Source organism: Indicator indicator, chromosome 4, assembly GCF_027791375.1.
Source record: "Indicator indicator isolate 239-I01 chromosome 4, UM_Iind_1.1, whole genome shotgun sequence".
NCBI classification, from domain to species: Eukaryota; Metazoa; Chordata; class Aves; order Piciformes; family Indicatoridae; genus Indicator; species Indicator indicator.
The window spans coordinates 30,347,679-30,366,542 of NC_072013.1; the positions used below are offsets into that span (position 1 = coordinate 30,347,679).

The 18,864-nt window shown below is 36.4% G+C and overlaps 1 protein-coding gene across 3 annotated transcripts in view; it reads right to left on the bottom strand.

Annotated features, from left to right (window-relative positions):
- ARID4A (AT-rich interaction domain 4A) overlaps window positions 1–18,864 on the bottom strand; it is a 45,748-nt gene that overhangs the window by 19,765 nt on the left and 7,119 nt on the right. For all 3 annotated transcript variants that reach the window (XM_054400821.1, XM_054400820.1, XM_054400819.1), the window contains exons 5-10: window positions 10,843–10,922; window positions 10,637–10,731; window positions 9,898–10,030; window positions 7,978–8,057; window positions 6,263–6,339; window positions 4,304–4,470 (exon numbers count right to left, since the gene is read on the bottom strand). In XM_054400821.1, the coding sequence (XP_054256796.1) occupies window positions 4,304–4,470; window positions 6,263–6,339; window positions 7,978–8,057; window positions 9,898–10,030; window positions 10,637–10,731; window positions 10,843–10,922 (632 nt within the window). The remainder of the gene's footprint in view (window positions 1–4,303; window positions 4,471–6,262; window positions 6,340–7,977; window positions 8,058–9,897; window positions 10,031–10,636; window positions 10,732–10,842; window positions 10,923–18,864) is intronic.

Genomic DNA, 18,864 nt, shown 5'->3' on the forward strand with positions numbered 1-18,864 from the left:
TATTCTTGCATGTTACTTTTAGAGTCACCTGTTTCAATGTTATCTTAAAATTCACAGTGGCTACAAGAAAAATGGACGATCCAGGTATCATCTGATGTGGTCTCCCCATAGCCACTCTGAGAAAAGACAACATGGAAACAAGAACTACTCGGAATCAAAATGTAAATGTTTTTAATAGATGAGTAGTGCTAATTTGTAGGAATCTGCAGCCTCCTAAAATGCATCATGGACTTCAAATACTCATCCTTCCTTTATGAGCTGAGGGCTAATAAAATATATGGTAGTGACTTATCATGAGAACTGGAATTCTTGCATATTTGCAGAATAGGAACACTGAAAAACCTTTCTGGTATTTCTCCTTCTCAATGTACAGCAATTGTGACCAGTGTTTCTTGATGCTGTTGGGATGCCAGAACCCTAAAAATCCTATACGAATGCGCACTATGCAACACACTACACATCTGGCAACTGTCAAAATGAAGACTAAGAGAAAACTCTCTACACAAGCACCTGGAGGTGCTACAACCCTTTCTTCGGTAAAAGGCATGTGAAGCAGCTAGCTAAGATATTATTCTGCACTTTTTTTTTGCATGTTCCCTTAAGGAGAAAGAAGAGCAAGAACAAGAAACTGCTATTAAAGTGACATATGTAAGTTCTCTAAAAGGTGGCGTTATAACCAACTCTACCGGTCAGACAGAAATCCCCTTTTCCAGCTCTTGGTAGTAAAAGAGATGCCTTTTTGAGACTTGCAAAACTCAAACTCTAAAGAACAAATTCCTTATTTTTACTCTGATCTTATGCGAACGTAGCTATTAAGAACACATACTGAAAAAATATATTTCAAGTAACTGCATGTTAAAATCTTGATTCTTTTGGAATCAGAATAGCCCACAGGGAGACTGAGAGGAAAAAACAAATGTTGCCTACATGTTTCCTTGTAAAATCAGGAGCATTAGATTATTTAACCCTGAGAAAGAAAATAGGTATGATTTCTTTCCTCACAGAACAACTTAAATACAAGCAAATAAAGTAGCAAATATATTCCATTTTTTAACAAAAATATCAGGTAATATTCCAAAAAGATTTCTATGGGGAAATACTGGAGTTTAGATTTTCCATTTAGCTGCAGTGCATTCTTTGACTGCCAAATACTTCTCAGCTACTTCTCTTATTCTCACATGCTGAAAACTGGGTAAGAATCAAAAGCAATATCCAGATTTTTATCTGCATTCCAACTGAGTTACTTTAAATTCTTACTCAATAAATATTTTTCCTACAGTACCTCCATATTTTTCACTTTTTATGACACAAGTGCATTCTGTTATTCAGGCCTCACATTGTGAATTAAATGTAATCCAGAGTTGCACCATTTATTGCAATTATTGCCAAAAATCCAGTAATTTGAATGTGCTGAGCAGTTCCATGTAACACAATCTTCATTAAAGGCAAAGATGAACAATTTCCATGTTGCCCTCCTTTGCAGTCAACTCTGGACTACACAAATCAGTTACCAGTGAAGAGGATTAGCACCTCACCACCACCACCATATTGATTCCCACTCCTTAGCTTACAACCAACCACCACAGAGGCTGGAAACCTTGTTGCACCAACTGTATCATACTCCTTCAGATGCCATGAAGAGCAGCATAGTAAGAAAGACAGTCTCTGTCAAAACAAAGTTACAGATTTTAACCCAGCTACTGGCAAAATGGTAGGATCCAATATCACCAGCTACAGTAGACCTCTCTGCTTCATTACCATTATAAAAGATCCTGCTTCAGAAAAATGGAAGCCTTTCCATCCCCAGAATTAACTCTTCTGACTGACTTTATCCCCTCATTATATATTAAATAGGTCTGTGTCCATTTGATTGATTTAACGAAAGCCTATCATGGCTGATCAGCAGCTGGCCAGGACTTGACAGCAAAGGTGCTGTGCATTTCAGAAGATGAGGAAAGAAGAAGATAATTCTAAAAATCTCTATCCTCTCTAGTCCTATGACAATTTGCAGTTCTAAACAAAAAAATCCACTGAGAATATTCTCCGAGAGGATAGACAGAAGTCATGTTTGACCTTGATTAACAAAGGAGTGACTCTACAAAGATATAATTTCAAAATTTAAGCAATTCAACATCTGTAGTGAAATAAGGGGGTGGAAAAAAATTCATTCACTTGTCAATTCTCTCTGCAACTAGTATTACGATGATAAATTCCTTAAATGCTGTGTAACTGCAATATCTAGCACAGCCCACAATTAAAATACAAACATGTATTGTAATGGTTGAATCAGGAATTTGATTTAATGGGCCACGGTAACAGTTCTTCTCTGACAATCTAAAACGATCAATATTTATCTTCTGCTACACAGCTACAGCATGAACATGCTCACCTTATTTTTACATGCCTACTTGTCACCTGGAAAGAATGGATTCTACAGCTTCTCCTACAATCACATCTAGCTGTCTGGAACCTTTTGCTTCACTACTCCACGTTTAGATTATTCTTTAAAAATAACCTATATTTCTTTTACAGCAATGGCTTTTTTTTTCCCCTCTCCCCTTTTCTGTTAAAACCACCAAGCTCCCCCTCCCCCTTCTTTGTTTAAAACACAGAGCACTTTTATGCAATAGCCATGAAAAATAATATTAAAAATGGATACTAGAAAACTAGTACAGCAATCCTTGGTTTTTAGTGACTGATACTCTGCAATTTTAACCAACGTTAATACAAACAGAGCAATACAGACTGCAACAGTTCACACCCTGCAAAATGTGGCCTATTCAGTCCTTTTCACTGCAAACAGAGGAAAAACCCCAGAGGATTTTACATCCTGCACACATTTATCCTTACATTTATCTAATCATACCATTATTCTCATACAGACATCTACTCCATTTTCCAGAATACTGTTATCAAGGCATAAAATTAAGACCTAAAAATAGGTTCTTATTGTATTTTATTTTTTTTTTACCTGGAAAGATCTACCCTAGCTGCATGCTCCACCAGACAGTTCCCACCTCAGAAATCTATGTCAAACCCACGTTCTTAACAGCCACATTAACACCACAGATTAAAAACAAAATCCTTACCTAAGAGCTGCATTCTTTCAAATGTAAAATGGTTTGCTTCCTCTCTATCTAATCTGCCCACTGCCTGAACATATTTCAGCCTGACTTCCAAATATTTGCTCGCTTTCTCCCTCCCTGCACGGCATCCGCAGTTACACGGCATTACTTACATTCTCTTCCATATAAAAAAAAAATTAAAAAAAAATTAAAATAGTAATAAAAAATATCAGACATTACATGAAAGGCAAAGAAAAGGGCCAGCCCATCTCAAAGCATCTGGCCAGCCTCCCCTGGCCGGCGGCCAAGCCTCCGCTCCAGCGCCCGCTCCCCCTCGGCGCATGCGCGCTGCCCGCCGGCACCCGGTTGCCGCGGTAACGCTGTAGGCCGCCTCCGAGTCCCACCGGCCATTCCGTGCCAGGGTGACAACACCGCGGGGCGGGGGTGGGGACGGGGACCACACGACACACACAGGGGAAGGCCGGGTGACCTTCCGCCGGAGATACACGGCACTCGAGTTTCCCATTTAAAGGAATGTTTCCCTGAAAAATCATATGACGAGATAAAAGAACCAACAAATAAACCTTACAATCACAACCCCCTCCTTTTCTGAACACATCAGGAGTAAAACTAGGCTGAAATAAAAGGAAATTCTGTCACTGCAGTTTTGATGACATGAAAAGACTGGCGCATTCTGTGGAACAAGAGCCACTCAGGAGTTTCACAACACAAAAAAATATTTTGCCATAAATATTAGACAGAAAGTCCATCCATGTTGTATGTAACACAATTCTATGATTCCCAACCTGTAACAGTCGTTTTCAAAAACCTCTTACAAAGGGAACCACTGTACTGCTGTTAAATAACATCTTAGGGCCCAAACAGCTTTAGCAGGCACTGCACATTAGCTCATACTTTCAGTCAGCTTACTACTTTGCTTTAATAGTTTAGTTTGTTGGGTTTTGTAATCAAACCACTGTGAAAACAAGTTACTTTTGCCTTGAATTCTAAAATTCTTAAATTCTGACATTTGTCTCCAGTGTTAGCACTGGATAACAGAAGGCAATCTGCCACTGCTCACAAGCCCCAGTGGAGATGGTGGTAGCAAAGAAGAGGTCTGAAAAGACACTGAAGGGAGTAAACTACATGTGAGAATTAGATGATGAAAAGTGCAAGACCATCAGGCATGCAAGTAATTAAATTATCATTGAAGAATGACTGGAATTGCCCAGACTTACCACTACTTCTTCTGTTTTCTCTTCTTTCTTTTCTTCTTCTTCATCAGTTTCTGCAGCAGCTCCATCTTCCTCATCACTGCTAGAGGACTCCAGAATTTCGCTTATGTCCATTTTCCAGTTCCGAGGAACACCCTTTGTCCTGAGAAATGTGTTTGCCTCCTGCAGCCCTACAGAAGAAAGGGCTCTGGTTTTACCTTAACTGCAGCATTCACTGTCACAAAGCATTTTAAATTACCTTTTCATGTTCTTGTAAATCGTAATGCCAAGTTAAATACAAAATGGCATTAACAAGTTCGATACTTCAGCTTTAAACACTCAGTATCAGTAACTCCACGAATTTATAGGTGAGAACGTCCATCCACACAGCACAGCACCCAGTGTTTTAATAGGTATAGGTCCCGATTAACACTAATGAGTGTGAACATTAGCAATGAGAGGCACTTATACTTATCCACATACTGTCTGCACAGCTATGAACTGCTGTTTCTGTATGAAAGAGATAAACACTGTAGCAAAGCTATTTAAGAAAGTCAACTCATCACAGTCACATCAACCACCTTGACTTACTTCATTCTTTCTGAAATACCTTCATCTCTTAACGTTTAGATTGAAAAAAAAAAAGTTTTGTTGAAGAGCACTGCCTGAAGAGATGTTACATTAATGTTTGGAACAGGAAAAGTACACTAGTAAGGGAGCAATGGGACAGGCAGAAGGTCCCACTTGTACAATGGGAATACCTCAAATTCTCTTCCTTAAAGAGCTGCTCCAAGGGGGAAAACAAAGCTAATCCAGATCATCAAAAAATATGCTGCCCAGACACACAAAAAAAACCCTTTAATATAGGTGAATTGAAATACCCCAAAAGAGGGACATATTGCAATGAACTATGCACAATATCTCTGGAGAAGAAAAAGGCAAGTATTTTTAATAGCTGATAGAGCCACCTCCTGATATCTGTAAGGTTTTTTTTTTTAAACTATTAGTAGCTTTGGTTCCCCAACATTTCTTCTTGACAATTGATGTCACAACCCTATTATGTTCTGCATGGAAAAAAACCTCCTTTTCTCCAATTTATTTTAAATCTCACATTTGATCTTTTTTTTGTTTGTTCTAAAAGTTCTTGCACTGTAGATAATTTTACAAGTATATAAGAAATCACTAAGAATTACACAGATCGAAATCACCTTAATCTCTTCCTTTGTGAGTATCATTCTAAGTCTTTACTTATAAAAGAGCTGTTCCACACCTTTATTTGAACTAGAGGAATTGTTGTTGAGTGGGATTTTTTTGTTGTTGTTAGGTTTTCTGTTATTACATATTTTAAATATTTCCGCTTAGCAAATTGTGTGGTTTGAGATCTGACTTGGGAAACAACACTAAAAGTTTAAGAATTATTTATATAAAAGCGAGAATCTGGCCTTTTACAATCTCACTAAAAATATGAATTATTGTAGTCACGTAATCCACCCAGAAAATCAAGTTCTGTAATCATACTTTTAAGTCAAGCATCAATCACAGGAAGGCTGCTCTAAAGTTTACACCTTGGTGTCTGGGTGTTTTTAATGCACAGACCAAGAGTTTTCATCAGTAGCACAAAACTTTTGTGTTAGGAGAGCTGACTATTTGTATTCCAATGTAATTTAAAATACAATATGTTAAAAATACTGTATTTACTTTCCATGAATTTGGAGTGGATCAAAAGAAGGAAATAAACATCAAATAAATCTACAAATTATACAAATCTACAAAGTTAAAAATTGAAAATCAAATAAACCTTCTAACGGGTTATTTTAATGAAAAGGCAGTTATATCCAAAGTTTCCTTAATCTATCACATTTAATATTGTTTGCAAAAATCCAAGAGCAATTATCAGAAATAATCAGGCTGTTTATCTGTAAAAATTAAAAGTACTGTTGGACAAGATTACTTGCTGAACACCTGGAATTTATTCACATTTACCTTTTTTAGGAGAGGACTCGGATTTTGGTAAGTTTTGAACATCTAGTTCTTTAATGTCTTTTCTTGCTACTGAGTAACTGAAAAAGAATGAGGTTTTGTTATTATTTATAAATCATGGTAAAGTAAGCATTTGACTGAGAAAAAAAAATATTTCTGAAATGTTTAAGATTCATGATTCACTTTCAAGGCCCTTTTTAACAACTAAACGCATAAGGCATTTGTTATTGTAGGTCCTAATATACAAGAGTCAAAAATCAGAGTAAGTTACCAATCTTTCTTTAAAACTCAAGGCATTAAAAAACCCCACTTGTAATTAAATAATTAACCAAAGTTTGTAGAACTTCATTTTACATGTTTAACTTGCACACGTCTGCAAAGGTAAAACACTGTCGGCAAAAAGCAGTTTATAAATTTCAAATATTCACACAAATCAATGGTTGCTACCCAAAACTGCAATCTAGTCAAATGAAAGAAACAAGCTCTCTGTTCACAAAATGCATTTCTACTAGCACAGAAGAAAAGCTAAGCCAAATTTAAATCTCTGCATTGATAAATAACTGATTTCTATTTTTAAATTATAAAAGAAGCATTCTCACAGCAAAATATATAGAAGCTGCTCCACTCTGAAGTGAGACTGAATATTCAGTTACTGAATTACTACAATAGAAATGCTAACCAACCTGTAAGTAAAGCCTTACGGGTGACTTGTTATAGTAAGATAATCATTATTTCAGCAAAAACAAAATAAAACCTCAGGAATTGGGGTCTGCCATTTTCTGAAGTTAAAGCATATACTGTGGGGGGGGAGGAATAAATAAACCAGAGCCAAGTCTGCAGGTACTTTCAGTAATAATCTACTTTCAGCATATAAAGAATTAGACTTTTCTAGAAGGCTGATGATACGTATCTACATTAAAAATCCAAAAACCAATGAAATCTTCAGTTATTTGAAGTATGTTTCAGTTACCAAGTAGTTGGACCTTACTCCAAAAAAAAAAAAAAAAAATCACAAATTTTTCACTTTTTAAGAAGGAGAGAGAAGTGACAGCCAGCCTTTGGCAAGGAAGTTTTTCGTTACATATCGAGACAGACGCATTAGAAATAAGGATAAAGAGAAATAAAGGTTTAAAATGCAGTCTTTGTACTCTTGAACATATTATTCCTTAGGTAAGACACATATTTCCCTGTCTCTGCTCCCCCCATCCCTTCAGAGGGGTGATGGACTAAGAAGACCTTTCTTACTTTTCAGAGGAACCTTGGTTCAGATTCTGTAAAATTTTAGATTAAGCAATCACATTACATTCACTTCTTTTAACGAAAAAGTAGATTAAGTACTTTTAAACTTTGCTATTTAAAAAGCGACGGACATCTGAGCACTGAAGATAATGAGTCAGATATCCAAACTACAAGCATTCATAAAGACATAATAATTAAGACATAAAGGGAAATAATTAGAACAAAACTCACACTTCAAAGAAGGCAAATCAAGTGTTCACACCTGTTTTTTTCCAACTTGTTTTTTTTTAAATGAAGAAACAGCAGAAACTTTACTAATCCACTTTACCGTGGAAAGGTGGGCAAGTAAGCACAGCAGTAGTTTGCTGGAAATGGACTATGAATGACAAATGTGCACAGCCAAGTTCTTCAGAAGCAGCATGTAATCAGTTCTGCGTTTTTCTCCCACATACATATAATGAAAATAAGCTGTTACTTACAATTTGGAATCTGCAAATGATCGAACTAAACACTGGTCCTTTTTCACAGTGACATCATCATTACAGCTGGGAGACACAACCTGAAGTTTCAAACAAAACGATTTTTTAAGAAGAAAAAAACAAAACCAATAAACTGATCTTGAAAGGAAAGAAGGACAGCAGAAAACATCTATTTTCCTGTTTCTTCCAATGCAATTTCCAGTTCTGAGAAAAGAAATCTACTCCAAGCCAATGAGGAAAACTTCAACCAACCTCAATCTATCAACTTTATTTGTTATGCACAAGTCAGAGAAGTTTGCTATTCCATCTGTAAACTCAAAACTCCTCTTCTGGGATGACAACATGGATCCTGTGCATTCACTCTGTCTTGTTCTTTTGCTCACAGAAAACCCATATAAAGCATCTTTTTAAGAAGTCACAAATACACTTATTTTATGTCAGCCTCTGATCGTTTTCTGTTGTTGGGTTTCGTTTGCATTTTTTTAGTAGTTTGTTTTCCTTCATAAGGTGTCGATAATACAAGCCCAGTGTCAAATCCAGTGTGTACTTCCACAGCAGCATCACTTCTTAAGTCTAAAAACGTGGTAAAAACGCACTTGCAGTATTTGTATTACCACAGACAGAACAAGTTTGCACTTTGCTCTAGAGCTTATACAGATAGAAAATATCAAATACAAATTAATTTCTCAGTCTACCAGGACTCAATGGAAGCCGTGCCACCCCATTCAGACAAGTCAGAGGTTTTACTCCTAAATCAAGATAAGACATTCCTGTTTCTCAGGTAGCTGAGAACAGAACAGCTACAGGGCCTCCAGTAACTTAATCCCTTAGTCAGAGCTCCGTTAAACTAAAATCTGTCATTTATGAAGGGTTATAGAACAATCAGAACATGTATAATAATATCACACTTCACATTTTAAACTGAGATGCATACAGCTGGATACATCAGTGTCAATTATTCACCCTACATTATATTATAATGATCTTTTAAGGAACAGAGGTCTGAGTGGTTAGTTACCTTTTGATCCTACATTCATGTAGCAAAACAAAATCTTAAACTAAGAAGATTGTAACAGTTGAGCTCATTCCAGCTCACTGTGAAGATCCAAAATAAAGTACTTCAGAAAATACAGTTAGTTAACTAAAGTCTGCAAAAACTACTGAATCAAGCCTGTATTTTAATGCTCCAAGTAATTATGTTTGGATTTTTTTTTAAAGAACATATCTCTGAGCTTCCCTGACATCATAAAAAAATTTATTCAAGAAAATAACTTTTATAAGGCATCCGTAAACTTGTCTGTGTGCATAAAGAATCTGCAAAGTGTTTATCTTTACGGTACAAATCTATTTGTACTTGAATTTATGTAATATATATTAGGAGCAATGGCAATGAACAGCTGTAGCCTCTATTGACAGTCAAAAAAAAAAAAAAAAAAATCAATATCGACTGCTGGTGTAACTGGCCACTTATATAAATGAAAACATGAAAGGAACTAGTATTTCCTAAAATTGAAAAAGGCAATCATTAAAGATAAAAATTTCACTGCAATTAAAATTCATAAATTCAGTTGTTCCTAAATTGCCTGGAAGTCCTAACATAGGTTATTTTGAAAAGAAAAATATTGTTACATACATTTTATGTGCAGTTTTGAAAAATTTAAGACCCACTAAATTATAACATACACAAATATTGATTTTTGCTCTTCTACTCTTCACAGATACTGTTGAAAAATTACGTTTTTACAAATATGGGCTGCAGCGCTTGGCCTGAGTACATGTGCAACTTTGCAGTGAAAGTTGTTTGGAAACCATCCTACCTAGGAAAACCACTATTTGAACAACATAATTCAGATGACACTCTCATCTAAAAAGCTAGCAGTAGCATAACACTAGAGAGGTTAGACATCTTGAGCAACTTACCAAAGCTGGATACCAGTCTGCCTTCTCAGCATTACAAGTCACACTCACAACTTTGCCAAGCAATTCATCATTGAGACGCCTTTTATCTTCATCCTCCTCTTCACTGCTTTCTTCTTCCTTTTCATCCTCAGTACTAAATGATTAAAACATACAGTATTTTAAAGCTGTTGTCTGAAGTTAATATTCAAAAGCAAATACAGCTTACTATCACTTTTTTTTTCCTGAAGCAAAGCTTCAGTAATAAAGATAGAATTTTAAGAGCTGAAATAGCTTGAAATACACTGAAATGTTAAGTGCACTTACTAAGAGGAGTTTTGTAGAAATTATTTCCAACCAGTAGTATTTTACGATAGTATCATATTGGAATTGGAGGCACAAATCAGGATTCATTGCTCGCAGCCACTAAACAGAGAAATGGTCTCTAACCCAGAAATTTTAAAACACTTTTTTTTCCCTGTTTTGTGCCATATAAAGGTGGTGAAACCCTCCTATTTCCTGCATTGAGTTCCAGTTATATGAAAGGAACATAAACATCATGGTTACAAGCAAAAACCCCATCATAATACTGCTAAGAAATGAACACATCTCCATGAACTGAATTACTGAAGTCCATAGGCTGTGCACACAAACCACATGATAAGAGAACATTCAGACCAGAACCAGCTTCAACGGTATTATTTCATCTCAGGACAACGGAGGACAGGGAGGAGGAAAGAAAGAGAGTACTATCTAAACTCACACAGGGAGAGAAGATCTTCTCCCTCTATTAGATTTCTTCCCAATAACTGGAGTTCCAAAGTGCTCTGGGTTGGTTAGTGGCAGTTGATCAAGTGTCTACATAGAAAAACAGGAAACAAAATTAGTTTGCTATTTCTTATTTTTATTTTATATATATATAAATTTATGAGTTAGGTTTTTTTCACTGCCAATCCATGGTTGTCTTACCTCACTTTCTGCGAAGTGCCTTTCTCCCTTCAAGCATAATGAAGTTCGTCTCAGTGTCCTTTCATCACCATCATCAAAAACTAGCATGAAGGCAAAAAACCCACGTGGATACAAGATGATTAGATCTCTTTTCCAAGCTGACAAAACCACTCTAGTATTTATCTCACCACCCAGAGTATTCTCTAAACATGAGTTTCAAGACCTCTATATAAATGTTTCTTTAGTTAACAAGCAAAACGATGGGTGATATTCAAGATTCAGCCTAAGAACAGAACATTTTCACACAGAGACTCAAGTCAGCTTTTGGGGGTAATAGTCTCAGTCTAATTTAGACATTCTTCTTAGCAGCACACTGCACGTTTCAAACCATAGCTACTGGCTGCATACCACTGATCATTATCTAACAATCCTGGGGTTTGTTCAGTTTTGGTTTATGGTTGGTTGTTCTTGTTTTTTCCACCCTATCCACTTATTCCTTACTTATTCTACCTTTTAATCCTCTTTCTTGCTACAAACCACCCCCCAAAAAAGACAAAAGAATGGGAATTAAAAGCAGGTGTGTGTCTACTTTTGCTGTCAATACTGTGTCACCAAAGACTGGGTACTGGAAGCATATTGACAAATTTATAAAGAACACATAGTAGACATCTTGTCCTCTTAAAACTCTTAAGTAAAGTCAAGTTCCATCAATTTCCATCGATACACAGCTGAAGAAGACTAGAATGCTATGAGGTTACTGCAAGTTTTGCCTGAGAAAATCTACAGTTTACGTAAAATCTTATAATGAAAATTTCCTTGCAGAGGAAGAAAGGTTACTAGTTCCCTTTCTGCTCTGGATCACATCCCACTGTCTAAACCATGTTAACAGGCCTTTTTCAAAGAGCAGAGACTAGGTGGCTGCAGTCTGGCATTCCAGCAAGGTAGAAGTTTATTTGTGTGGGGTCAAAGTGCAGAACACTACTCTACAGTTAAACTGCTTGAATTGTGCTTTGTCCAGTAGGGAATTTTATTTGGGGGGGGGGGGGGGAAAGATTCAAGTGTTGTGTATATCTGTGTGATAATCTTGGTACACTTCTATAAAAATAAATAACCTCTTGAGCTAGCATGAATATCAAATACATGTGCATTGCTAGCAAAAACGCAGATTGATTGCAGCAGGACAAGCACTTATTTATCAAGTAACTAAGTAAAACACTCATTCTCATAATCTTAGCTTAAAACAATAGACTGCAATAGTAACTATATAAAAAGGTATGAAGACAAATTTAGTAAAGCTTGATAAGATAAGCTTTAAGGTTCTTCATCTTCAGAGGAGATACCGCTGTCATATGAGCTGCTACTGCACTGTCATAATGGCTTACGTTGTAATACTTGTACACACAAAGTTAATTATCTTTTCCCCTTTCAAAAGGGGTTTTCTGTGAGCAACAGGTAACTTTATGAAAACAGCCAGCAACTCCACACTTGACCAAAAAAACCACAAAACCAAAAATAATCGAGTAAACCATTCATAAACCAGATGACATACACCATTTTTTCATCTCTAAAAGATAAAAATCCTATAAATACTGAATTTCAAGTAAAACAGATCAGCAAAAAAAACCTCACTAGACTCTACTTAAATTAGGATCCATAAGGAAATTAAGACAATTAAGAACTGTGTGAGATATCCTGATTTCCTCAATTACAACAAACATGCAAGCTAACTTAGAACTTTGAAACTCATCTAGATAGATATTCCTGACTAATACAAGGTAATTCTAGACTGAAAAACATAATTGCCATTGCAGAGGTGTCAACTTTATAAATTTATGTTTCACTTCCATGGATAAAACAAAAAGATAAATGCTGAATAATTAAGTATTCCTGATCAGCCCTCAGACCCACAGACAATGACTGCTGAATATGCTTTCAGAGCTGGGCAGTCATGCTCTCAGTCCTATTCCTAGTTTCATACCTGAATGGAAGCAAGTTTACCCCATGCCTCTCCCTACATGAATTTTCCTGCTATTTTTATTTTCCCTAATTGAAGGTACAAAACTGGCCTATTCTACAACAACTGCTTGTCCCTTGCCAGGCCACCGTGTTTTCACTGAATCATAGAAGGGACTCTAGAGATCATCTACTCCAACTTCCCCACCATGGGCAGAGATACTTCTCAACTAGACTTGGCCTCAAAAAAAGTAAACAAAAAACCTCAAAGCCCTTTCTGAAACCCCTCTTTCACCCCTGAAAGGAAAGCCACTCTTTCCAATAGGATTCAGTACTTCCTTTCATACGAGAAGCAGTTATCACACAATTTCAGGAAAGGAAGGTGGAGAGCAGAAATTCTCAGGCCTCCTTCCTGAATTTCAGCAGGGCAAGCAATTGGTGTGACTGTTAAATGAAAGCATAGAAAAATATCTCAGTTCTGCAGCCATGTGAGTGTCCTGCCTGGGAGAAAAGGAAATTCACGCTAAGAATGTAAGAGTGTGTGATTCCTTCAAAGTAATCCAATCCAGTATGTTCCATTTCACCTAGGTAATTTTCTTCCAGAACTGAAGTTTCTCTTACCCTCACCCCTCATTCAGGTTAAAAGAGTGGAGAGTGTCAACATATCCAACAGCCAAGAGTCTCATATAAATGTATGTAAATATACATAGACATACAGAAATTACTAAAGTTTTTATTCAGTCTGTGTGTGCTTACCCAACAGACATCATCAGCTCACTACAGAGAACGCTTTTAGACAATAGCATTCTCAATAATGAAAACAACGTGGTATGGTATTATAAAGAAATACCACAGCATTATCACTACTTCAATGACTTGGCCTTTTAAAAATTATTAATAGCAAACTAACAGTTACATTTAATTTTCCATCTTGATGGGGACCTGTAGAGGCAGAAGGACCATGAATGCAGAAACAGAAGGCACTATAATATTTTTGGTATTTGAAAGTCATTTAATTGCTTCAAGGACAAACTGATACTTTGACCCTGTAACGGTTTTTACAAGTAGAAGAAATTGTCTGCTCAATCTACAGCAATTTATGTGGTGGACATGTGCACCTGTGACTAACAGCAGAGCTGCACAATTTTAAACAAACCATCTTTGTAAAACAGCAAAGTGTGTAACAAAGCAGCAACAAAAGAAAGATTCCTTAGCAAAATTAGTTATCACTTTATAAAGTGTCAGTGGAGAAAGAATAGCACCATTTTTCATACAAAAATATCAATTTTAATTTCTAGACTGGTGTCAAGTAAAAATTAACCACAACACATGAACTATTTAATTGTAGCTATGTTAAACTTCCTTCACTACTAGGGAAAACACTTTGTTAAACCTTTCTGAAAGGGTGATCAGAAACACACAGTGCTAGTCTCAGCACCTTTCTTAAACTAAGCAGGCCCTCAATTTCCATCTCGCTTTTAAGAGCATCTACATCACCGAAGTACCATTCATATTACTATGGTCTGTGTCTATGCATGACATTCTAATACTAGCATTAACATTTTTTCAATGTACAGGATCGTCTATTAAGGATTTCATAAATAAATATAGGGCAGATAGCAAACTTTGTGGCAATGTGATACTTTGATAATACAACTGAAGTAATGTTACAAGAACTTAAAACTTTCTAAGCTGCAAATTCATTCCTACTTTTAATCTCATCCAGAGGACTATTTAACTCTAGGTAAGATGCCTAATACTAACAAACAGAAACTAAAGCCTGTTAATGTTGAATAAATTGTATTAATTAATCATTCCTTAAACAGGTTATTGATACAACTCCAGATTTTCCAACAGCAGAAATTCCAGAGGTTGGAATTTACTGAACAGTATCAGTTTTATTAATGAGGGAAGGAAAGAGGAAGACAGACAGATTTCCTCATGCACATGTAACGTAGTCAAAAGATGTGTGTCACAGACAGTGCCACAATATTTTTCTTAGAAGGAGAACTCCAAGCCTGTCTTTCCAAAGAAACTAGCATGAAAAAGCAGAAGCCCTTTAACTACTCCCAATGCCACATCTTTTAATGGGCATCTACTTCCTGGGGAAACAAGAGAGTACCAACTGACCACTTCAGTAACTGCTTCTGGAAGAATAATGACATACCCTAGCCAGGATCCTATATACTGCTGTTTAGAAGTTAATATAGTAGGAATGACAGAAAGAAAAGCAATGTTTCTGCTGGCCCTTTCGTTCAAATATGTTCATTAATGACCCACACTGACAGAAGGGGAAAAAAAGATGACTACGCAGCACAGCCTGGAGAAGCAGGCTCTGTTACAATGCTTGTTCTAGTCCCAAGAATGAAATTCAAAGTATGGAGCATATTTAAACAACAAGAATAAAACAGGAATGTTCAGAACTGTGCTGCATCCCAACCTTGCTGCTAATAACAGGGAAGAAACAGAATGTTTTTTTTTTTTTCTTTGTGGAAGCTTAGGCAAGCCAAAGCCAAGACAGAAAACCAAAACTTTCCATTGGGAATCAGTGCAATACTTCCAAAAAGTCAGAAAAAAAAATATTGATTGAAAGCTGAATACTTCAAAAGTGTACCAAATGATGTAACTTTCAACTAGGATGAGCAGGTATCATCCCTTCCCTGTCTGTGGCAGGCACATATATGACATTAACAAAAATAATAGGAACCTTATGCTCACAAAAACACTGCAAACACTGGCTTGCATTTATTTATATAAGCAATATTAACAAGCTGGCCCAAAATAATTTTTATGAACTGTGAAGAAATTTGCCACAAAATACTGTGAATCAGTTTAATTGTATCTTCTTCATAAATATCCCTAAGATGTTTTAAAAAAAGGCAAGAAAAAGAAGAACATAGCCAAATATGAGCAATAACATCCTCATAATAGCTATATTACTTATACACAGAGCAATCAGTGTTACCAGAACAAGGCAGTCCTGTAATAGGGAAGTGAATAGGAAAAACAACCCTCCAGGCTGCATCTGCTTGCTAACTTCAGATTCAAGTCATCATCACAGAACCACAAAATGGTAGGGATTGGAAGCGATCTCTGGAGATGATCTGGTCCAACTATGTTATGGTACTGCTGTTGCCCAAAGGAAGAGAGATTCTACATTGCACAGCGAGTAAACATTTTTTTCCTTACTCCCCAAACCCTCTTTCAAATTTACTGCGACAAGAAGAATGTGTACCAAGAAGTAGAAACTGCTACAGTGTCATTATACATACTTAGCTATTTTCACTGGCTGCCTGACAAAGCAGTCATCTGTGAACTACCAGTGATGCTGTCTATGAATGATTGTCTAGATCAATGAGTGCAAGTTTTGCAGACTGTTTTTTTTTTTTTTCAGCTGTGGAAACAATACAGAAAGTACTAAGAGTCATGTAACACTTGTTGAATGACCTTGTAGACAAGGACTGTACTAACTGATTCATCACTGTAAGAGGGCTTAAGAGCAAGATACTACAACGTATTGTGCTACTGGAGAGGCTACTGAACTACATTTAGAAAACAACATTCATTTTACAAGAGCTTCAGTTCCTCAGAAATATCACTGAAAACACAGACTTGAGACCTTCAAGTCTACTCATAGACCACTGTCACCTTACAAACAAAACCCTGTTTGAAACTCATTTTTTTGGAGATGTCACAGTAATCTTACTATTGCACATAAAGAGATCAGAAAAAACATTCTACCACTTTGCTTTCCCTACCTTACTGTTTGTATACAATTTTTTAGTTAAAACTCAGTCTACATTGTAACAAAGGTGGATACATAACAAGGGATCTATCCACTTGATTTGTAACAAGGTTTAGTTAACATACCTTTTCAGCATCAAGTCTACTTCCCTACCTGCAGGTTCCCTAAACACACCCAAGTGCTAAATGTGGTGCTATTCTTTGTTTCGACACTCTTCAGAAAGCAACCCACGCAGCTACTGCGCTGTTTCTGTGTCACAAGTGCATTTAAACAACAGTATATCCCATGAAAGGACTCCAGGCAACTACAGGGTTTCCTCAAAATCCACTCAAGTAACACTTTGAAAAGAGCAAATTTGATAGGTGAAGGTGGTACAGAGCACCAGCTGCGTTGGAACAACTGGACAGTTCCTCTGCCACGCTTTTGGGTTTAGGCTCCTGAATGACACGGACTGAAGATGAAATGATGCTTCTGGGATGTAGAACTCAACAGGACATGGGGAAGAACTGGTCAAATCAGCCACACAAATGTTAGAAACTCTATCATGAATTAAATCAACTAACTGGTGGCACTGAGGAGATTTTAATCACCCTTCATACAGCAAGAAGATGTTAGAACCTTAAAGTTGTAAAAGAGCCAGAAATAAGTAAATTTTTCCTGTTAGCATAGATATATCCACAAAACATCAGAAGAGGAAAACTTTATTTAAATTGGAAAATGCAACTACAAATAGCTCATTAGCAACCCTGCTCCTGACAATCCCAGGATACCACTGTCAGTTCATTTTCTGATAAATATTCTCAGCATTATGAACTGGAATTTTCAAACTCCAAGCAACACGAAAGAAGACTGGAACTGAATAGTTAGTACCTTTCAGTTCTGTCACCTGCCCTCCTCACAGAAGTGTGTCAGAGTGGTGCCTGGCTTACAGCAGTGCCAAAGTTGGGCCACGCTGATGTACACCACCATACCAGAGCCAAAAAGGAAAAACTCTGTTGGCTTTGCAGCCTCATGCAGTGTTGAAAAGAGTGAGAAAAACAAATTCTTTGCCATTTATGTTAAAATATTCTGCTACTTCATGAAACTGTTTAAAAGAAGAAAAGATGTATCTTTCTCTTACATAGAAGTACTGATAAAGCCTAAAAGCCTTAATTCTCAAAAGCAAGAAAAAAAAGGATTCATGTTCGTTTTCACTCTAAACAGTATACAAAACCTTACTGTTGGCAGCAAGGTCTGTCAGAAACTGCAAATGCTTCTCACTGTTCTTTCTCCTTATGTCCTACTCATTTCAGAGAAACAACTACTGAAAGTTAATACATGCTTTCTCTTTCTTTAGAAAAACTTACCCATGATTTTATCTCCCAAAACACAAGGAACAAGGCTCAATGTATTTGTTCTGTTTACTTTTCTTTGCTTAAAATTCTAGCTACAGTTAAATCACATACACTTTTATTTATCTAGATATGATAGAGATATTGACCTGAGTTTTGGCAAAACTGATTTTCATGAGGCAATAAAAAAGGACATTCTAACAGGAATTCTTTGGCTGCTTGAGGAATTAAAATACTGTTTCTCACTTTTATATTGACATTATGTTGCTCCTAGTTCTGTACAGAAGCAATACAAAAGTGTTTCCTTAAAGAACAGATAGGTAAGGATTTGTCTTCTGAAATTCTGGCAGCGTTTGTAAGATTCTAGAGAATGTGAAAGAAGGAAAATACAACTATGCACTTTGTAAGGTACAGTCTGAGTTGTGGGTGATTTTTTGAAGTAATTTCAGACATTATTTCACTATTTACCTGAAGCCCTTACAAGCTAACAGAAAATCAGGTGGATGGTATGCTAAATAAGCCAGAATTCAAACCTGGCTGAGCTGAAATGAGATTTGACAAAAAATTCTAACAGTACGCAGTTATCACCTACCAATATATTAAGCATGTCAAAAGCATCAATGCAGCACTTCAAAATTTATAAATTGGTAAATTCATCTTAAATAATTGCATTTGAAAGATTAAAACACTCAACTGAACCATTTGTTATCTAAAGCGCTTAAACTGCTATTACTGTCCTCTCACTTGAATTTCAATTGAGCAGATGAGAGGGTTGACTTGTGCAACAACATTTTCCAGACTGGCTAACTTTCACTCCAAGCAGTGTCTTGTCTTCACCTACTTATACCCAAAAGTTGAATTTCAAAGGGTAATTTCAGTATTCCCAAATCACAGCTGAAAATCTCAATACAACTAAATGGCAACAATAATAACAATATTATCATGTGGGGAAAAAAATGTGAAAGGGTGATTCCATGGCAGACGCAACAGAAATAAATCCTTAATTGTTTTGTG